Raw genomic sequence first — 20,531 nt, 5'->3', positions numbered from 1 at the left:
ATGGGAACCGGCATGGTGTGTGGAGATACTAAAAGAAGAATGGAAAGAGAAAAAAGGTAGTTTGTGCTAAATCAGGAGAGAGAAGTATAACCCAAATCATCCCGAAGGCATTAAGGAAGGTAAAGATGAAAAAAAGTCAAAAGTGATGCCCATATTTTTGACCCAATCAACTGCATGGGTTGTGGAGTTATTTACTAAGAAAAGAAACACCACTCTGGACACGGTGGTTCATACCTGTAATCCCAATACTTCGGGAGGTCGAAGTGGGAGGATTGCTTGAGTCCAGGAGTTGGAGACTAGCCTGGGCAACATGGCAAAACCTTGTCTCTACTAAAAAATACAAAAATTAGCTAGGTGTGGTGGTAAGTGCTTGTAGTCCCAGCTACTGGGGAGGCTGAGGTAGGAGGATCACTTGAGCGATAATTGCCCTACTGCACTCCAGCCTGGGCGACAGAGGGACATCCTGCTTCAAACAAACAAACAAAAAAGAAAAGCAAAGAAAAGAAAAAGGAAAAACAGAAACACCAGAGAAGTGGCAGGTTTGGGGAGGAAGATGATGATTTCACTTTGGATATGTCAAGTTTGTGGTGTTTGTGAATAGGCAAGTAGTTATGTGGCTCTGGTACTCTGAATTAAGATCATGGGTAGAAACATATATTTTGGAGTCATTGGCTACTGGATGGTAAATAAAGCTAGATGAATGGATAGAATACCTAGAGCAAGAATCTATACTTTGAAAAGAATATAAAAGTTACAAACAGGGCCTAAGATCCAAGTCCTGAAGGAATTCCGGAATTCAATGATTGGATATAAGAGGGGGAACTGATCAGGGAGATTGAGAAGAAATGGCCAGAGAAAAAGGAAGGAAGCAGGCGAGTTTGCTGTCATGGAGACCAAAGGAAATGAGTGTTGCAGTAAATAAAGAATAGTCAGCTGGGCGTGGTGGCTCACGCCTGTAATCCCAGCACTTTGGGAGGCTGAGGCGGGCGGATCACGAGGTCAGGAGATCCAGGCCATCCTGGCTAACACGGTGAAACCCCGTCCCTACTAAAAAATACAAAAAATGATCCAGGCGTGGTGGTAGGCATTTGTAGTCCCAGCTACTTGGGAGGCTGAGGCAGGAGAATGGTGTGAACCTGGGAGGCAGAGGTTGCAGTGAGCTGAGATCCAGCCACTGCACTCCAGCCTGGGTGACAGAGCAAGACTCTGTCTCAAAAAAAACAAGAATAGTCACCAACGCTGGATGCTGTTAAAAGGTCAAGTCAGATGAGATTTGATAAGAGGCTATTGGGTTTAACCACACGGGGATAACCAGTGGCCTCAGTGGAGAAGTAGACGTCAGTGGAAATTAGGGCAGGTTGAATAGTGGGTAGATACGTGAAAAAAGAGACAATTTTTTCAAGAAGTTTAGCACCAAAGGGGGCAGGAGAAAAGATAGTGCAGCAGCCATAGGAATTCTGAGGTTGAAGGAGGTGTTTTGTTTGGCTGGAGGGCTTTTTAAATTGGAAAATTTTGAGTCAAGCTCATTTAAATGCAAAAAGGGAAAGGTCTATGGAGGAGGAAAACATTGAAGATACAGAACAGAGAGTGGATAATACAAAATTCAAGATTCCTGGGAAGGCAGGAAAGGAGGGGAATTGAGGGAGAATGTGGTGGTGTCAACCTAGAAAATGAAGGTGGGAGGGAGGAATGGATGAAAGGGGAGGGCCTAGGACTCAGGTGAGGCAAGGGAGGTACTCACTTCAGGCACAAAAGTTAAGGAGGCATCCCCCAAAAATCAGTAACTAAGATAAACACTTTACTGTATTTTTTTTTTTTTTTTTTTTTTGAGACAGCGTCTTGCTCTGTCGCCCAGGCTGGAGTGCAGTGGTGTGATCTCAGCTCACTGCAACCTCTGCCTCCCAGGTTCAAGCGATTCTTGTGCCTCAGTCTCCCAAGTAGCTGGGATTACAGGCATGTGCCACCGTGTCAGTTAATTTTTGTATTTTTAGTAGAGACAGAGTTACGCCATCTTGGCCAGGCTGGTCTCGAACCCCTGGCTTCTAGTGATCCTCCCGCCTCAGCCTTCCAAAGTGCTAGGACTACAGGCATCAATCTCTTAATACATCAAAATTAATGTAAAAACTGTATGATGAACAAAATATCAGCATATTAAAGACACGATCAGATGTAAGCAGGTAGATTTGCCAGTAAAAAGCTAAAACTGTTTTCTTTGTGAAGAAGGAGGCAAGGTTGTCTGGTGAGAGTATGTGGGAAAGGAGATGGGAGGTTGGAGGTGAGAGCAGAGAAGGTTTGCTGCAGAAGTTGTGGACAGAGGGAAGACAAGACAAGGAGAGAAATCTGATGACTGCCAAGCAGGACTAGCACCCACGTGGAGCAGGTGGCCCTTAATTCTTCACATCAGTGATCTGGCCATTGCATGATCTCTAAGGCCTCTCTCAGAACTCAGAGAAAGTATGAAGAAGGAAAATAGATTTATGATCATGGCGGGTTTTAACAGGGAAAAAAGTTGAGGATATTGGCAAGGGATTTATGATAGTGGACCACAGAAGCTATGATAAGTTATGATAATGGGCCGTTGAACCTAAGCCAGCAAGGGAATAAGCCAAACATGAGAAATAAACTAAATCAAATGTGAAATGATAGCTCTGAAATAGAATGTAAATGCCAAATGTTATGGGGTGAGTTGTGTCCCCCTAAATTTATGTGTTCAAGACCTAACCCCCAGTACCTCAGAATGTAACCATATTTGGAGAAATAAAAATAAAATCCTAAATCCCCTAAGGCTGGGTGTGGCGGCTCACACCTGTAATCTTGGCACTTTCGGAGGCCAAGGCAGGCGGATCACTTGAGGTCAGGAGTCTGAGACTAGCCTGGACAACATGGCGAAACCCATGTCTACTAAAAATACAAAACAATGAGTTGGGCATGGTGGCACACGCCTGTAATCCCAGCTACTCGGGAGGTAGAGGCAGGAGAATTGCTTGAACACTGGAGGTGGAAGTTGCAGTGAGCCAAGATTGTGCCACTGCACTCCAGTCTGGGTGACAAAGTGAGACTATCTCAAAAAAAAAAAAAAAAAAAAAAAAAAAAAAATCCTAAATCCCCCAGACTACTGTACTGAACGGACCCCTTTCCAGCCAAGAAGACCCCAGAGAAACCTTAAAACAGAGTTCCAGGACGTCTCGGGACAGGAGGTCAGACATGTCTCAGTCTGCCCCTTCCTTATTAAACTTTAACCAGAATCTTTCCTAAGAAGTAAGCAGGAACCAGCTGTGGAAGACAAGAGCAGATGACTTACTCTGTTACTGCTGTTAGCCAATTGTCTGAGGCCATGATGAGACTTCCCTTTCCTCTTTACAGTTTTTACATGACAGCTCACCAGTTTCACAATGCATACCTTCCTCATCAGAGACTGTTGATGATGGAGATGCTCTGGCCAGTCTACAGAGGATGCACAGAGGATTTTCGTGTCCTCTGCTTCACTTTCTGTTGTCAGAAGGCTGAAAACTCCACACTCAGATTATGCTAATGCTGCCATTTGTGTACATATGACCCATGAAGAGGTATGAAGCTCAAGTGCACATGCATGTTTCTCCTTTCATAAACATTAATAATTCCTCCTATAGCTTATTAAATATGTATATTTGGCCACTACGCTCAGTATACATTCCTGTCTTATGCTTCCTTCCCTCAAAGTGCCTATTTCTGGTTTCTGGCTGGAGGCTACACTTCCCAGCCTATCAGAATGGCAGCCTGCAAGGATGCATAACCCTAACCCTTTATGAGACATAAAGCTCTCTTTTCTATACTTATGAACCTTGTCATTCTTCAGTTGGCAGGAGATTAGGTCTTTAAAGAGATGATTAAACTAAAATGAGATGGCCTGGCACAGTGGTTCACGCCTGTAATCCCAGCACTTTGGGATGCCAAGGCAGGTGGATCACCTGAGGTCAGGAGTTCAAGACCAGCTTAGCCAATATGGGAAAACCCCATCTCTACTAAAAATACAAAAAATTATGCTTTTTATTATACAAAAAAAGGAGAATCCTCACCTAGATTTATTACAATGAAATTTAAGAACATCAATGACAAAAAGAAAATTTGCAAACTCCAGAGAGAGAGAACAGATTATCCATAAAAGAGTAAGAATCATATTGACATTACACTTTTCAAATAAACATAGGATACAGGAAGAAAATAACGTTTTTAAATGATTGAGGGAAAAGACTTTGTAACTTGCAGAAACCATTAAACTAAATAGAAAAGCTTTATACACGTTTCCTATGAAATCAGCACAGCACCATTACTATTAATATATTACAAAGTCTCGGCCAGGCGTGGTGGCTCACGCCTGTAATCCCAGCACTTTGGGAGGCTGAGGCAGGCAGATCACAAGGTCAGGAGATCGAGACCATCCTAGCTAACACAGTGAAACCCCGTCTCTACTAAAAATACAAAAAAATTAGCAGAGAGTAGTGGTGGGCACCTGTAGTCCCAGTTACTTGGCAGACTGAGGCAGGAGAATGGTGTGAACCCAGGAGGCGGTGGAGCTTGCAGTGAGCAGAGATTGTGCCACTGCACTCCAGCCTGGGTGACAGAGCTAGACTCCGTCTAAAAAAAAAAAAATATATATATATATATATATATATATTTTACAAAGTCTCCTGGCCAATGTAATAAGAAAAGAAAAAGATATAAGGGGTATAAGGAAGGGCAGGGCTAAAACTGATTATTTGCAGAATTTGATAATTTTAGAAAAAAAGCAATAGAATAATAAAACTATTAAAATTTACAAGAAAGTTTAAAAAGTATCCAGAATGTTCTGGGGATTAATAAACAAAGAATGTTTAGAAATTAAAAACCATCAGGAGTTTGAGACCAGCCTGGCCAACATGGTGAAACCCTGTCTCTACTAAAAATACAAAAATTAGCTGGGCATGGTGGTGCGCACCTGTAATCCCAGTGACTTGGGAGGCTGAGGTGGGAGAATAGTTTGAACCTGGGGGGACAGAGGTTGCAGTGAGCCAAGATTGTGCACTGCACTCCAGCTTGGGCGACAGAGCAAGACTCCATCTCAACAAAAAAGAAAAGAAAAAAGAAAAAGAAAGAAATTAAAACCAATTTTTTGTCTTTAAAATTTTAATTTCTTTTACATCGAAGGCAAGCTTACAAAGTGAAATGCATAGATCTTACATGCATAATTCAATGTGTTTTGATAAATATATACATTACGTAACCACTATCCCAATTAAGACGTAGAATATTTCCAGGACCTGGAAACTTCCATTGTGTACCTTTCAAGTTAATCCTCAAGCCCTAACCCCAAGCTGAAGCAGTCGCTATTGTGAATTTCTATTATCATAGATCAGTTTGGCCTATTCTTGAACTTCATACAAGCGGAATTAGAGTATGTCTTCTTTTGCATCTGGCTTTCACTCAAGATTTTTCCAAATTCATCCATACTATTGCATGTATCAATAGTTTATTATTAGCTGGGCGCGGTGGCTCACACCTGTAATCCTAGCACTTTGGGAGGCTGGGCCAGGCGGATCACTTGAGCTCAGGAGTGCAAGACCACCCTGGGCAACATGGTGAAACTCCATCTCTACAAAAAATACAAAAATTACCTGGACGTGGTGGCACATATCTGTAGTCCCAGCTACTCGAGTGGCTGAGGTGGGAGGATCACCTGAGTCCCAGAGGCCAAGGCAGTCATGATCCTGCCACCGCACTCCAGCCTGCATGAGAGTGAGGTTCTGTTTCTAAAAAAAAAAAAAAAAAAAAAAAAATGCTTATTATTATATATCGAGGAGTATTATGCCATTACAGGGATACATCACATTCTGGTTATCCATTCACCTGTTGATGGAGATTTGAATTAATTTCATTTTTCAGCTATTATGAATAATGCTGCTGGAAATATCCATGTCCAAGCCTCCACCTGGACATTCACTTTCACTCTTCCTGAGTGAATACCTAGGAATGGAATTGCTGGGTGATAGGGATGATGTATTATGTTTATTTATTTATTCATTTTTGAGATGGAGTTTCTCTCTGTCACCCAGGCTGGAGTGCACTGGCGCTATCTAGGATCACTGCAACCACTGCCTCCCAGGTTCAAGCGATTCTCCTGCCTTAGCCTCTCGAGTAGCTGGGACTACAACTGCGCGCCACTATGCTTGGCTAATTTTTGTATTTTTAGTAGAGACAGGGTTTCACCATGTTGGCCAGGCTGGTCTCAAACTTCTAACCTCAGGTGATCCACCCTCCTCGGCCTCCCAAGGCGCTGGGATTACAGGTGTGAACCACCGTTCCTGGCTCGTTTTTTGTTTGTTTGTTTCTAATCTGGTTGTCTTTTATTCTTTGTTTAACTTAAAAATCAATAATACTTTATGTAATGGTATAAAATAATTTACCATTCATAACGGCAAAAGACCCATAATGTATCTAGGAATTCCTGGTTACGAATCTACAAGATATCTATGGAGAAAATTGTGAAATGTTAAAGATCATCATAAAAGACAATCTGAATTAGCAGTTCTATATTACAAGAGGATAATTTGTCATTTCTCTTCAAATTAATCAAGTGAATTCAATCAATAGTTTTTTTTTTATTGGATTGGATTGGATTGGATTTTTTGAAGAGCAACAAGTTCGTCCTAAAGTATACATGAAAGATTAAATATCCAGAAATAGCTAAGTCAGTATTGAAAAAGAGGAGTAAGACGAGGAACATGTTTTATAAGATATGAAGACATACTGCAGAGCTGAGTAATAGAAAGCAGTGTGGGAAGGGTATAAGAACAAACACCAGAGACCAAAAGAACAGAGCAGGATGCTCAAATACAGACCTAAACATATTGCATTATCTAACACGTGGCATCACGCAGCAATGGGAGACGGCTTAGAAACAAAAGGCATTTTGCTGGGATTACAGGTGTGAGCCACCACGCCTGGCCTTACAGTAAATTATTGATAAACAACCCAGGAACTGCCTCTTCTTTCCTTTAAAAATTCACTTGCAGCTGCTACTAATCTTGAGTATACCCAGGGCAAATTGAATCTACAATTGCAATCCTCAAGTTTGGCCCAAATAAACTCTCTACTTATATTAATTTTGCCTCAGCTTCTTCCTTTCAGGTTGATTATTTCATGCATGCTTCACCTTGTTCAATCTTTAAGTGCTCAAACCAGAGTCTAAAGACAAAATAAGTTACTGCACGGTAGTAATTTTCACGTAGCTATTTTCATCTGGCTTGGATTTTTTTTTTTTTTTTTTTTTGACTATTTTTTGACTGACTTTGACTATTTTCACCTAGCCAGGATTTTTCAGAAGGGACATTCTTTAATTGTGTCTTACAATCCAATTTCCTCAGAGAAACTTCTTGGAGTTTCCCCAGCACAGTTGCTCATCATAGGCTTCACAGACAAAAGCCTCACTATTTATTAGATTCTCTTCTTCTTGGTCTTTTTCTTTACGACAGGTCAAATTTCTTGATGCTGCTGCACTAGTTCTAGAAATCAAAGAAACAAAGTTAAAAGAGTTGTTTCTTGAGATATAAGCTGAGATGGAGGTATGTACGGTAGAAAGGACTACTTATCCCCATCAAAGATTATTGTTATTGGAATTATACCTTATCTCGATTGCCTATTTAACAAAGCAAATACTCTAGAATGGGCAAGACTTGAGACAATTATGATTCGTTACTAAGTGTTCACTTAACTTCCAAATTGGTGTATCTTCTGAGTAGATGGATTCAGGGTAACTTTAATCTATGTTCCCGGGTTGCAATCCTCAAGCTTGGACCAAATAAACACTGCTTATATTAATTTTGCCTCAGCTTCTACCTTTTAGGTCAATAGTATTAAGCCTCTTTAAGTGGTCCTATAGGTAACTGAAGCTATATTCAGGTTTTTTTTTCCTCTGTGTGTGCCATTTTGTATCGTTTCTGTTGCCATGTCTTTAAATTCATTAATTTTTTTTCTGCATTGCCTAATGTGCTAGCAATCCCATCCAAATAAATTTTTATTTCAAATATTTTTCACCTCCATCCAGAAATTTGATTTCTTTTCAAAAATCTTTCCAGTTTCTCTCCTATTATGTCTTCCTTTAAATCTTTGAGCATATTCATAACAGTTGTTTAAAAATCCTTGTCTGTTAATTTCATCATTTTTATCATTCTGGGGTTTGTTTCTATCAACTTCATGAGATATTTTCTTACCACTTGGTCAGTCTCTCTCTCTCTCTTCCTCTCTCTCTCTCTCTCTTTTGAGACAGAGTCTCACCCTGTCACCCAGGCTGGGTTGCAGTGGTGCAATCATAGGTCACTGCAGCCTCGAACTCCTGGGCTCAAGCAATCCTCCCACCTCAGCCTCCCCAAGTGCTGTGTGTCTCTTAACTTTTGACTGGATGTCTTACATTTTGAATTTAATGTTGTCGAATCCTGGATTTTACTCTAGTCTTTCAGAGAGTATTAGACTTTGTTCTTACAGGCAATTAGGTTACTTACAGAGCAGTCTGATCCTTTCAGGGCTTGTTTTAAGGCTTTTGAAGAGTCTACAGCAGCTTATGCTCTGGGTCCTGCAGTCTAGGGCTATTGTATCTCACTAAGGCATGACGTTTTTGTAACTGCCCAAGAGTTTCATCTTGCTCACTGCCTAGACAGAGTCGATTTATCAAGACAGGGGAATTGCAATAGACAAAGTAATTCACACACAGCTGGCAGCACAGGAGACCTGAGTTTTATTATGTAAATCAGTCTCCTTGAGCATTTGGGGATCAGAGTTTTTAAGGATAATTTGGTGGGTGAGAAGCCAGTCAGTCAGGAGTGCTGATTGGTTGGGTAGGAGATGAAATCACAGGGAGTCGATGATATCCTCTTGCACTGAGTCAGTTCCTGGGTGGGGGACACAAAATCAGATGAGCCAGTCTATCAGTCTGGGTGGTGCCAGTTGATCCATCAAGTGCAGGGCCTGCAAAATATCTTAAGCAATGATCTTAGGTTTTACAATAGTGATATTATCGCCAGGAGCAATTTGGAGAGGGTTAGAATCTTGTACCTTCGGCTGCATGGCTCCTAAATCATAATTTCTAATCTTTTGGCTAATTTGTTAGTCCTACAAAAGCAGTCTGGTCTCAAGAACAGGGTTTATTTTGAGAAAGGGCTATCACCTTTGTTTTAAACTATAAGCTATACACTAAGTTCCTCCCAATGTTAGTTTGGCCTACGCCCAGGAATGAATAAGGATAGCTTGGAGGTTAAAAGCAAGACGCAGTTGGTTGGGTCTGATCTCTTTCACTGTCTCAATGATAATTTTGCAATGGCAGTTTCACTTCTGACGTTTCTAGTGCATGTTCCATGGTATTCAATAATCTCTTCACTCTGTTTGCTGGGAGCTCAAATGATTCCCAATTCTGTGTGAGCTCTCATCATTGTTTGGTGTACTGCTCCCCAATAATTGTTCTTTCCTGGCCTTGTGGAGTTTCACGTTTTTTATTCAGTTGAAGATTCAAAGGTACTCCTAAGCAGATTTCTGAAGCTCTTTTTCCATGTAATTCCCTCCTCTCCAGAATTCTGTCCCACAAATTCCAACCAACTTGGCCTACCCCAATTTCCTCAACTCCAATCCCTGTCTTCTCAACCTGGGAGATCCCAGGTTTCCATTTGATTTCCCTTCTCTGCACCACAGACTGGAAATGGCCTCTGGGCAAAAGGGCAGAGTGATATAGGGCTCCTTTTGTTTCTCTTCTCTCACGTGAAACAATCCACAGCTGCCTGTTGTCCAATGTCTGAGGAGTTGTTTCCTATATCTTGTTCCGTTTTCTAATTGTTTACAGTGAGACACTAAGTCCAGACCCATTTTCTTTTCTTGTCCAGAAGTGTAAGTTTTAGGAAACTCCTTATGGAAAATGTGAATTGCTTTATTATTTTTTACGGTTGAAAATATCTTTCTCTATGATATCTCCCCACTCACCCTACTTTTTCCCTTCTCAGTAAACGCTGACGCGATCATCCATTCCGGTGCTACCCTCTAGTGTCCAGATTAGATCCTTGCGCAACTTCATCCCGTGCTAGTTCCGCCCACGGCCGGCCACGCCCAGTGTTCTCACCGGCGCGCCTCCCTCTTGTTCTTCCTCCCTCCCCTGTGGACTGCGGCGCTGGCGTTCCGTGCACGCCGTCTCACTGCGCCTGCGCGGCGTTTGGACGCCACACGCTCCCGGAAGTAGGAGGTGGCCGCCGGAGTTTGTGTGGCCGCCGCCGCGGGAACGCGAGCCCGGTAATTTTTCAACGGAGAAAGGCGAGGCTTTCGGGCTCGGCCAAGTGAGAGTGAGCAAGTGTCTGGCTCCAGCAGCTCTCCTCTGGCGTAACAGCCGGCATGGAGGAACCACAGAGTAAAGAGCCTGCCAGCGAGGCCGTGACTCCCGTGTTGCTGGAGTCGCCGCGGCCGGAGGGCCGGGAGGAGCAGCCGCGTCCCAGTCCCGAGGTGAGGAGTCGGCGCGCGCCCGGTTGTCGGCGCCCGCTGCCCGGTCCCCCAAGCGCCCTCGGCACCCCTTTCTTCTCAGGTGTCCCGCAGAAGGTGCAGCTGCGCGCCCTTGGACCCCAGCCTCTTCCCCCGCGCCAAGCTCCCTAGCCTTATCCTGGGATGGTTGGAGCCCCCTCAGGGCCGAATCACTCTTTGGGAGGGAGGAAATCGTCAAGACCAGTTCTGTCAATAGTGGGTGAATAGGTTCTAAGTGGGAGTTCTGCTCTAAACTTAATTCTGTGTTGACGGTTGCTGTTGTCACTCCATCTAGCCGTTATGGGTAAGTTGCAAGGCTTTCTGTTTTTAAAATCTCACCATATACCCTAGGCATGTCACTTCATACCTTTAAAAAAAAAAAAAATTTAAAAGCACCCACCAGCATCCCTCTCTCTTACCTGTTAAGTGGAGCTTCGTCTTAACTGCTTTTGCTCATTTACTGGTGTCTCATATAAACATAGTGTACGATTGAATTAATAATTTTGACGTCTCATTGGTCGAACCTAGTTACAGTGGCGAAGTTGTAGAACAGTCTTAAAACTTATTTAACGAATGTAATCGTTGACTAGCGCTGCGGATTGTGATTGAACACTAAAATTGATCTTTTCCTAATAATAAACATGTTGAGCACTTCGTAAAGTGGGTGTTTGCAAGAGGGCTCCTAACTCTTACTCCTTACGTCCACAATCAGTTTCCATCTGGCGGCTAGAATGAGCTTTGTAATAACATGAATTTGGCTTATTCTCCTCCTTAGTAACTTCGATTTGCTGCTCTGCGGGGTCTGGTGCCTGCCTCTGTTGCTAATTGGATCTCACACAGTTTTTCCCTTTTGTTCCCAGTGCCCCTCGCTTCCTTGTGTTCTTTTACATTGGAAGGAAGGTCTTTCTTGTTAAGGGTGTCTCTGTGTTCCTTTTGCGCTGCATGCACTTCTTTGGATCTTTGCAATTATCTTTCTCCTTCTAAAGTTGTTACTTTTAAAGAGTACTTGCTCATTCCCTCTCATAAAGAACCACTCTTCCACCTGCCTCCCTCTTCAACCTGAGATACATTGTGTCAGTCTCATCGTGTAAGTGGTTTTTAAAATAAATTTCGAAGTTTATTTTCAGTAAAAAGAAGTGTGTTTGAATCTACTTCTTTATATTTGAAAGTCTTGACACTTTTACAGCTACTTAAGGCCTAGATTTCTGCTCCAAATTGGCTTTAGTGACGGTAGTAATTGTTAAAAACTTACCGTTGCATGTTCTTAATAAGGATACTTTTTTTTTTTTTTTTTTACAAAAAGGAGCCGGGCGTAGTTGCGCTCGCTCATAGTCCCAGCCACTAGGGAGGCTGAGTGGGGAGGATCACCTGAGCCCATGGGTGGAGGCTGCAGTGAGCTGTGATCGTGCCAGTGCACTCCAACCTGGGTGACAGAGTGAGACCCTGTCTCAAAAAATAATAATGATGACAGTTTTTTTTTTCTTCTTTTGGAGACAGAGTTGCATTCTTGTTGCCCAGGCTATAGTGCAATGGCATGATCTCAGCTCACTGCAACCTCCGCCTCCGGGATTCAAGTGATTCTCCTGCCTCAGCCTCCCTAGTAGCTGGGATTACAGGAACCCACCACCACACCCGGCTAGTTTTTGTATTTTTAGTAGAGATGGGGTTTCACCATGTTGGCCAGGCAGGTCTCCAGCTCCTGACCTCAGGTGATCCGCCCACCTGGGCCTCCCTGAGTGCTGGGGTTACAGGCATGAACCACTGCGCCTGGCCATGTTACAGTTTTTTTCAATCTCAAGCAAAGTTTTTTGTTGAATTCACGTGGTGAATTTCCATTATCTCTAATGCCAGTTGTCTTTGAAAACTAACAGAAGCTATTGCATATTTATATTTGCAAAAGGAGAGTTCTGATGAAATTTGAACCTACTTATTAAAGTATATATAAAGTATATAAAACATCAAGAAGATTTCTAAGTTTTTTTTTTTTTCAGTGTGCAGATGCAGAGGTTTTCCTTTTTTTAGTAGGTAGTACCTCGATTTTTGGCAACAAAATAATAGAAACATTTCCAAAACCTCTGTTTTCAAAATGTTCTCTATAAAGTTTCTTTTGACAAGCAGTTACTTTCTAGCTTACTGTTAAAATGTATTTTCTTTTATCTTGCAACAACAGATTGTGTTCCTTTAAAAAAATGTTAAAAATCAAGCTCCCGTACCCTTCCCAGTAAGAAAAGGACAGCAATTTTAGAATACCTGTCTTTTTGTCATAGAAAATATGTAACTCATCTTTCAGTTCAACAACAGTGTTAAAGTACTTTGTTGCAAGATAGTAAACCTGTGTTTGGTATGGAAGATTTTCATGGCCACATCCCAGAATGTAAAAGATTCTCTTATTTGAGATAATACAAACCATACACCCACTTAATTGAACACGTGAATATTGCAGAATGTTACAGTTCTGTGATGCTGAATGTTTCTCTCCATATTGTGGTATCTATCACTTTTCTCATTATATGGTCAGTATTCTATGTGACGTGATAGATGGAGGTAGATACTGGCGTGGATGCTGTTGCAAATGTAAGTATTTTGTAAACTAATTTTGTGTTTCTGCAGATTGACAATACAAGTAGGGTTTTTAATATTTTCTTTGTGCTCCTTGGTGGATTGACTTGAGCATCCTTCTTTGTGAATCATTAGTGTAGATCTGAAATTTGGGAGGAGACACTGATTTCTGAGGATTGGACCTTGGCTGTCTCTAGAACTTCACTGAAGGAAGAGAACTAGAGCTGGACCTAGGAAAGGAAGCAAATTTTTCTTTATAGAAGTCATAATTTATAGCATCTATAGAAGAGGCCTACATGTTACTTGTGAATAATTTTTGTAGCTACAGTTTTGGATGAGAATTAACAAGTGAATGAGAAAGAGGATTTGTCCAAAGAGAAAATCTACTTAAATTAACTGAGACATCTGTTTTGGTAGACAAACTGTTTCTTAATGTTGACCTAAATTTTAACCTGACTAAAGATGAAGTTTAAAATTCAATGTAGATTTAAAGTCAAAAGATAATTTTTTATTAAATTCTGATCAAGCAGAGAGATATCTATTGTAAATTTAATATAGTTGAAAGTGAATTATTGGTCAACTAGCAATACTTTTTTTTCTTAACATTGTTAACAACGAACCTCAATGTGGCTATTCTTTAATTTATGGATAGTTCACACATTGGAACTGCTGACTTCTTCCTCAAAGGAGATGGGTGAGTCACTCTTGAGTACTCTGGCACCTTTTTATTTATTTATTTATTTTTTTGAGACGGAGTCTTGCTCTGTGGCCCAGGCTGGAGTACAGTGGCCGGATCTCAGCTCACTGCAAGCTCCGCCTCCCGGGTTCACGCCATTCTCCTGCCTCAGCCTCCCGAGTAGCTGGGACTACAGGCGCCCGCCACCGCGCCTGGCTAGTTTTTTGTATTTTTTTAGTAGAGACGGGGTTTCACCGTGTTAGCCGGGATGGTCTCGATCTCCTGACCTCGTGATCTGCCCGTCTCGGCCTCCCAAAGTGCTGGGATTACAGGCTTGAGCCACCGTACCCGGCCTCTGGCACCTTACCTAGCATTATATTTCCAGTAAATGTATGTTGCATTAAATTGAGAGCTTAGATTAAGAAATAGTTCCTGAACCATCAGGATCAGTTCTAAGTCAGGGACTGTGGCCTCTTTGTGATTATCCTTTCTTGATCTGTAATTAAAGTTTACATGAGGACAAGGGATTAACAGTAAGTACTAAGTATTTTTGAAAATTCTGGAACATAGCTAATATTTGTGATAGTGCATGTGGAAAATAATTAACTTATAAATGAATCTTTGGAACTTAACATATTAGTAATTTGAGACTGCCTGTGGAGAAAGTAGAATTGAGTCATGGTTTTTTCTTAACAGATTTTTATTTATGAAAAGATTTATAATTCTGTGCTGCTTCTGTTTAACTGACATAAGTATAACTTTTGGAAAATGTAAGTTTGAAATGAAATACATTTCCTTTGCTTTGAGTACTAGGAAGCTGTGATTAGATTTGCAGTCCATTTTGTTTTTATGTTGGGCAATATTTGTTAACTTTGTGAAATGAAGTCAGGTTAAACAATTATCAGAAGTTATTGTACATGTGTAATGTAAAAGTTCATTTAAAAATGGGTTCATTTGTAAATACTAGCATATTGTTTGTGAAGGGCTTGTTGTATAGTCTGTGATATTAATAGTTACCATTTATTAATTGCTACTGTGGGTCTAGGAGCCTGATACATATAATCTCAATTAATCTTTGTAATAATTCTGCCCAAACACTATTTACCATTACCAAATTGCCATTTTATAGATAAGGAAATTGAAGATCAGAGGGTAATACGTGACTGTCCAAAGTCATGCTGCTGTTTCTGGTAAATAGTCAGCTGGGGCTCTCTGTTGAGGTGGTGTTGACTGCCAACACCAGTCCTCTTTTTACTTAGCTTTGTTTCCTTTGAGGAACCTCATGACTCATAGTAGAGTGAGGTAAATTGTATTGGAGCCACATCTTCCTTCTTCTTATCCTTTCCTCCCTTTAGGAGCTGCAGTGAACACTTTTCATTGAACATGTAGCATGAAGAGGCTTCAGAAGTTTGAATCTTTAAATCTGTGATGTTTGTACTAATTATAAACTACATCTCTTTTTTTTTTCCCCCCCGTAGGAAACTCAACAGTATAGATTTGATGGCCAGGAGACAAAAGGATCCAAGTTCATTACCTCCAGTGTGAGTGACTTTAGTGACCCAGTTTACAAAGAGATTGCTATTACCAATGGCTGTATTAATAGAATGAGTAAGGAAGAACTCAGAGCTAAGCTTTCAGAATTCAAGCTTGAAACCAGGTAATTAAAAATAACTTATAAAATTATAAAAGTAGTACATACTCATTTTAGAAAGTCTTGAAAACACTGAAATATTAAAAATCGTTTGTAATCCTACCATAATGACATGACCCTATTAACCATTCAAAAACACCATAATTAACATTTTTTATGTGCAACTCTGATTATTTTTGTCCATCTTCTAGATGATAGGACTGCTGAATCAAAGTCTATGAATGTTTTAATGACCTTCCGGCAATGTATAGGAGTATCTGTCTCATTATAACAAGTGTGTTTTTTATTGTTTTAGTTGCTCATTTAAATGATGGATAGTTATATTAGTGAGATTGAGTATTTTTCTTTTTTTATTTTCTTTTTGCCATTTGTATTTTTTATAAAAAGAGTTTGTTTGAAACCAGGTACAATAAATGAAAAACATCATTCACTTACCAGGAATATTTTTTGTTTTGATTTAGTTTCTAAAAAATAATGTACAGTGATGGTATGCATTATGTTTAACTGTATATTGAGTGAGAAAACAAGGCAACTTAGTCAACTGTGTGTGTATTTTAATGAGATATACACATACCTAAGTTTTTAGTAATTTTTTGTGAAACAAATCACTTTACGTTGACTTGGGCCATGGGGCAGGAATGACTTTTGGAGTCCAGAAAAATACATAGATTTTTGATAAACAGTAGAACTGCCAGGCATCAAGAAAAAAAGTTGCCTGTATGAAATAGGCGAAAACTCTTACTTTTTCAAGGCATCTCTGAATCTTAATTCTCTTAAAAGTAGTAGTCTTCCTCTTTAGAGTTTCATCACTCTTCAAAAGAGCACAAATATATTTCTAGATTGTCTACATCATAATGTATGAAGAAATTTTTGATTCCTAATTCCCCGATTCTTTCTGTTATGAAGGTACAGCTTGTAGCCTACAGAAGATTTTCCGAGCAAAATTTTTGTCCTTCCCAGGTGTGAAGATCAGTTGCTTACTCCTGGCTTGCATGGGAGCTAGAGATCTAGATGTATGTTTATACATTTATTCAACAAGCCTGTATTGAATTCTAACTACTGCACTAGGCATTGAAGTTATAAAGGTAAATACAGATATGTTCCCCACTTTGACAATCTCAGTCTTTTGGGAAAACACACAAAGAAATCATCACAATACAGAGTGGCCAACGCTGTATTGGAGGTCTGGCCAGGTACAGCATGAGGATACAGAGGAGAATATTTCTCAGGGATTCAGAAAGATGACATTTGAATTGTGCCAAACAGAAAAGGGAGGGGGAGGGTATTTCAGACAAAAAAATAACATAGAAGCTTTTCTAATTCCTGTTTGTATGGTTTCTGCAACATGATCTTGCCTTTTCTTCAACTGTTGTGCAACCAAAGTTATAGGACATAAAAGTGTACCACACATACTGAGAACATGACTTTTAAAGTTTTTTTATTTTTTTGAGACAGAGTCTCGCTCTGTCGCCCAGGCTGGAGTACAGTGGTGTGATCTCAGCTCACTGCAACCTCCGACTCCGGGGTTCAAGCGATTCTCGTGCCTCAGCCTCCCGAGTAACTGGGATTACAGGCATGCACCACCATGCCTGGCTAATTTTTGTATTTTTAGTGGAGATAGGGTTTCTCCATGTTGCCCAACCTGGTCTCGAACTCCAGCTCAAGTGATCCACCCACCTCCCAAAGTGCTCAGATAGACGTGAGCCATCCAGCTGGTGGAGGCCATGACTTATAGTATGTTTTGTCTGCAGTACACAGTATACCTCAGGAACATTTGAGTGATACTGAATTGATAGGTTGTAGCCAAGTTGTGAAGGAACTCTTATGTTGAAGTCTGCATTTTGCCTTGTAAGCAGAAGGGAGCCACTGAGGATACTTCAGCAGAAAATTGGCATTAGCGCTCAGTTCTCAAGTAAGGTAAAGAATGAATTGAAGGGTTGTGGTAATGGAGGCATTTGCCATACTCCACAAGCTAATGAGAGCTATGGCAGAAAGAATTAAAGAGAATCATGTTCTGAATATTTTTCTCAGTTGGAATTGGCAAATATGGTGAATATTTGGAAGAGCAAAGGAGATGTTAAAGATAGCAGGTTTCTATCCAGAGCAACTAGTTATATGTTTGTCCTGCCATTAGCTTTGCAGACAACTCTGGTAAATGTAGTCTCTCCCCCATCACACCTCCCACCCCCCAACAAAAATAAAAAAAAGAAACTAATCCAAAGCTGTCACATGACACAGAGGTTACTCACAGTGCCTTAATATGAAAGAGGTTAAGGATTTTCTCCCTAGGTCTTGATAATTTGGAAAATCTCAAGCAAAGAAACAATATTAAGACATTTTGTCTTAAAATAGCTAACTGGTCGATTATTACTATTTTCGTGGGTAGGATTTTTTTTCAGTGCTTAATTGTAGTTTAGAAAGGAAAATAGGCCGGGCGCGGTGACTCAAGCCTGTAATCCCAGCACTTTGGGAGGCGGAGGCAGGCAGATCACGAGGTCAGGAGATCGAGACCATCCTGGCTAACAACAGTGAAACCCCGTCTCTACTAAAAAAATTACAAAAAACTAGCCAGGCGAGGTGGTGGGCGCCTGTAGTCCCAGCTACTCGGGAGGCTGAGGCAGGAGAATGGCGTGAACCCGGGAGGCGGAGCTTGCAGTGAGCTGAGATCCGGCCACTGCACTCCAGCCTGGGCGACAGAGCCAGACTCTGTCTCAAAAAAAAAAAAAAAAAAAAAAGGAAAATAAAAGTTTAAAACGTTTTTTTAAATAGTCATTAATCAGTTAACATGATACTTTACTTGGCACTACAAGTTAATTTAGATCCTCTTGTTTTTACTTCTACTTCATATTTGCAGGCCAATATAGGATTCATTTGCATAACACTGAAGGAAGCCTGAATGCTGGTTGCAACTTTATTTTTTGGAAAAATACGTATTGTTTAAAGAATGAAGTCACCTGATCACTGTTACCGTTAGGATGACCTTTCTCTCCTCCCCACTACTCCCATTTGTGGAATGTATATTTTAAAGCTACCTGTGATATTGAAATCCCCTAAATCATATTCTACCCATGATAAATTAAGAAACTTATTTCTAGTTAAGAACCTACTAGTATGATAATGTTCCTCTGGACACAGTTCACTTAGAGTGTATTCTAATTTAGTTTTCCTTGTTAAGTAACCAATAGACATTCACCTTTATATGCTAGGCTCATAATGCTTTCATATTCATATGAATCTTTTGAGTTGACTAACCTACAAAAGCCAAAAAAAGGAAAGAGATAATACTATATCTTCAACTTAACCCAAATTTTTATATTCTTAAGTTTATATTTTGGCCAGTGGAATAATTTTATATTAATTTCAATGTTTGTATCATATATGTTATCTTAGTATATAAGGCAATATGACTGTGTTGGTGGTATATGCTGACAATGTTTATGGTTTGAAATACCAGTATATGTTGGAGAAAATACTGTTATATACTACTAAAATAAAAAACTACTTGTGAAGGAAAATGTTAATGTTGTAATAAACATTATTTTAATTGTTTCTTTGCTAACTTAGCTTTGAGTCTTGCTTTTCTTACATTTATTTTATCTAGCATTTGCTAAATTATGCTGTAATTGTCAGTGTTCAACCCAGTGCTGGCAGGTAAGAATTTTGATTCTTGACTGTAGAATTTACCTAAGTGTAACTACTCTTCTTTTTCTGCTTAGAGGAGTAAAGGATGTTCTAAAGAAGAGACTGAAAAATTATTATAAGAAGCAGAAGCTGATGTTAAAAGAGAGCAATTGTGCTGACAGTTACTATGACTACATTTGTATTATTGACTTTGAAGCCACTTGTGAAGAAGGAAACCCACCTGAATTTGTACATGAAATAATTGAATTTCCGGTTGTTTTACTGAATACGCATACTTTAGAAATAGTAAGTGAATTTTTATATTTTAATTGTATTTCTAGCAGCAACTGTTCTGGTGTTTACTGGTTATGTGGAGGACCTCACTTGCTGTTTAGCTAGAACTAGACTTCTAAAGTAAGTTTTTTCTTTGCTGTGAACTTTATATCAACTTGATTAATAGAAAAGCTATAATAAAGCAATTTTAGATACTACTGCTTTCTTTTTGCAGTAGCGAAAGTTAAAATTTTTTTTCCATTTGCTTAGAACATCTGGGCGTGGACATCAGAATCTCCTGGTAAGTAAAAAAATAAAATACTAATGATACAGATGCCTGGCCCTAGTCCTGGAGATTTTAATTTAGTTCTGTGATAGGGCCCCTGAAATCAGCATTTTTTTAAAGCTTTTCAGTTGGTTTTAATATGCAGTCAGGCTTGATAACCACTGCTGTGGCCTAGTGTGAACTCTGATCTCTAAGAATGATAATTTACAAAAATGTCTTTTGAACCTGTCTCTCTAGTGGAAAGTTTAAGGGTGAAATGACTCATATAGCCCTGGTTTCTAAGCCAAATGGTATGTGTGCTTTAGATACTTGTCAGTGCATTATTAGTTCAGAAAGTCACAGTAGGAATTCCCTAAAAGAATACTGCTTGCCTTATAAAATCTGAGCAAGAATATCCTAACGTCTCATCTTTCCAAAAGTCACTTCTATGATATCCTCAGTTGCTACCAACCCACTTGGGAGTAAGTATAAAAAGGCTTTGTGAATTAAAATGCATAGGTTATTCTTAGTGCTATTAAAAATCTCTTTTATAGTCTTAATTAGTCTTTCTGTAATTTTCTCATCCAAAGCAGATTGAAGGTCAGTAAATTAGAAGGAAAAATGGCAGCTGTGAAGGCAAATAATCTTGCATAAGTCACTAGATTTGACTTCTTTCTTATTCGAGGATGTTACTGTAGCAGGTCTGTCCGCATTTGGACATTATGATTTATAGCTTTCGTCTATATTGGTCCCACTACACACAAATATGTTATTTTTTTCACACCATAAAAAACCTTCTCTTCATCCCACTGCGCTGCCAGCTACCCCATTTCTTTGTTCCTCTTTTTGGGAAAATTCTTCACATAAGTTATATGTACTTATATATGTATCTCTTTCCTTTTCTTCCATTTTCTCAAATTCATACCATTGTGGGTTTACATTCGATAAAGTTTATGTATTCAATCCCATCATTCCACTGATGT

At 39.9% G+C, this 20,531-nt stretch overlaps 1 protein-coding gene and 1 long non-coding RNA gene across 8 annotated transcripts in view; one reads left to right on the top strand and one right to left on the bottom strand.

The window, feature by feature from the left end:
• Positions 1-8,723: 8,723 nt before the first annotated feature.
• On the bottom strand, positions 8,724-10,058 carry LOC140712290 (uncharacterized). Its single transcript, XR_012093819.1, has 2 exons — positions 9,979-10,058; positions 8,724-8,900 (listed from the first exon to the last, which is right to left on the bottom strand). It is a non-coding gene; the product is annotated as an uncharacterized lncRNA (long non-coding RNA).
• Positions 10,059-10,213: 155 nt separating this feature from the next.
• The window catches only part of ERI1 (exoribonuclease 1), a 137,012-nt gene continuing 126,694 nt past the window's right edge, over positions 10,214-20,531 (top strand). For all 7 annotated transcript variants that reach the window (XM_073017937.1, XM_007961680.3, XM_073017936.1 and 4 more), the window contains exons 1-3: positions 10,214-10,488; positions 15,217-15,395; positions 19,106-19,316. In XM_073017937.1, the coding sequence (XP_072874038.1) occupies positions 10,381-10,488; positions 15,217-15,395; positions 19,106-19,316 (498 nt within the window). In that variant the 5' untranslated portion in view covers positions 10,214-10,380. The remainder of the gene's footprint in view (positions 10,489-15,216; positions 15,396-19,105; positions 19,317-20,531) is intronic.

The sequence above is a fragment of the Chlorocebus sabaeus genome, chromosome 8 (assembly GCF_047675955.1).
Source record: "Chlorocebus sabaeus isolate Y175 chromosome 8, mChlSab1.0.hap1, whole genome shotgun sequence".
In the NCBI taxonomy this organism is placed as follows: domain Eukaryota; kingdom Metazoa; phylum Chordata; class Mammalia; order Primates; family Cercopithecidae; genus Chlorocebus; species Chlorocebus sabaeus.
This window is presented reverse-complemented; position numbering and strand designations above follow the sequence as displayed.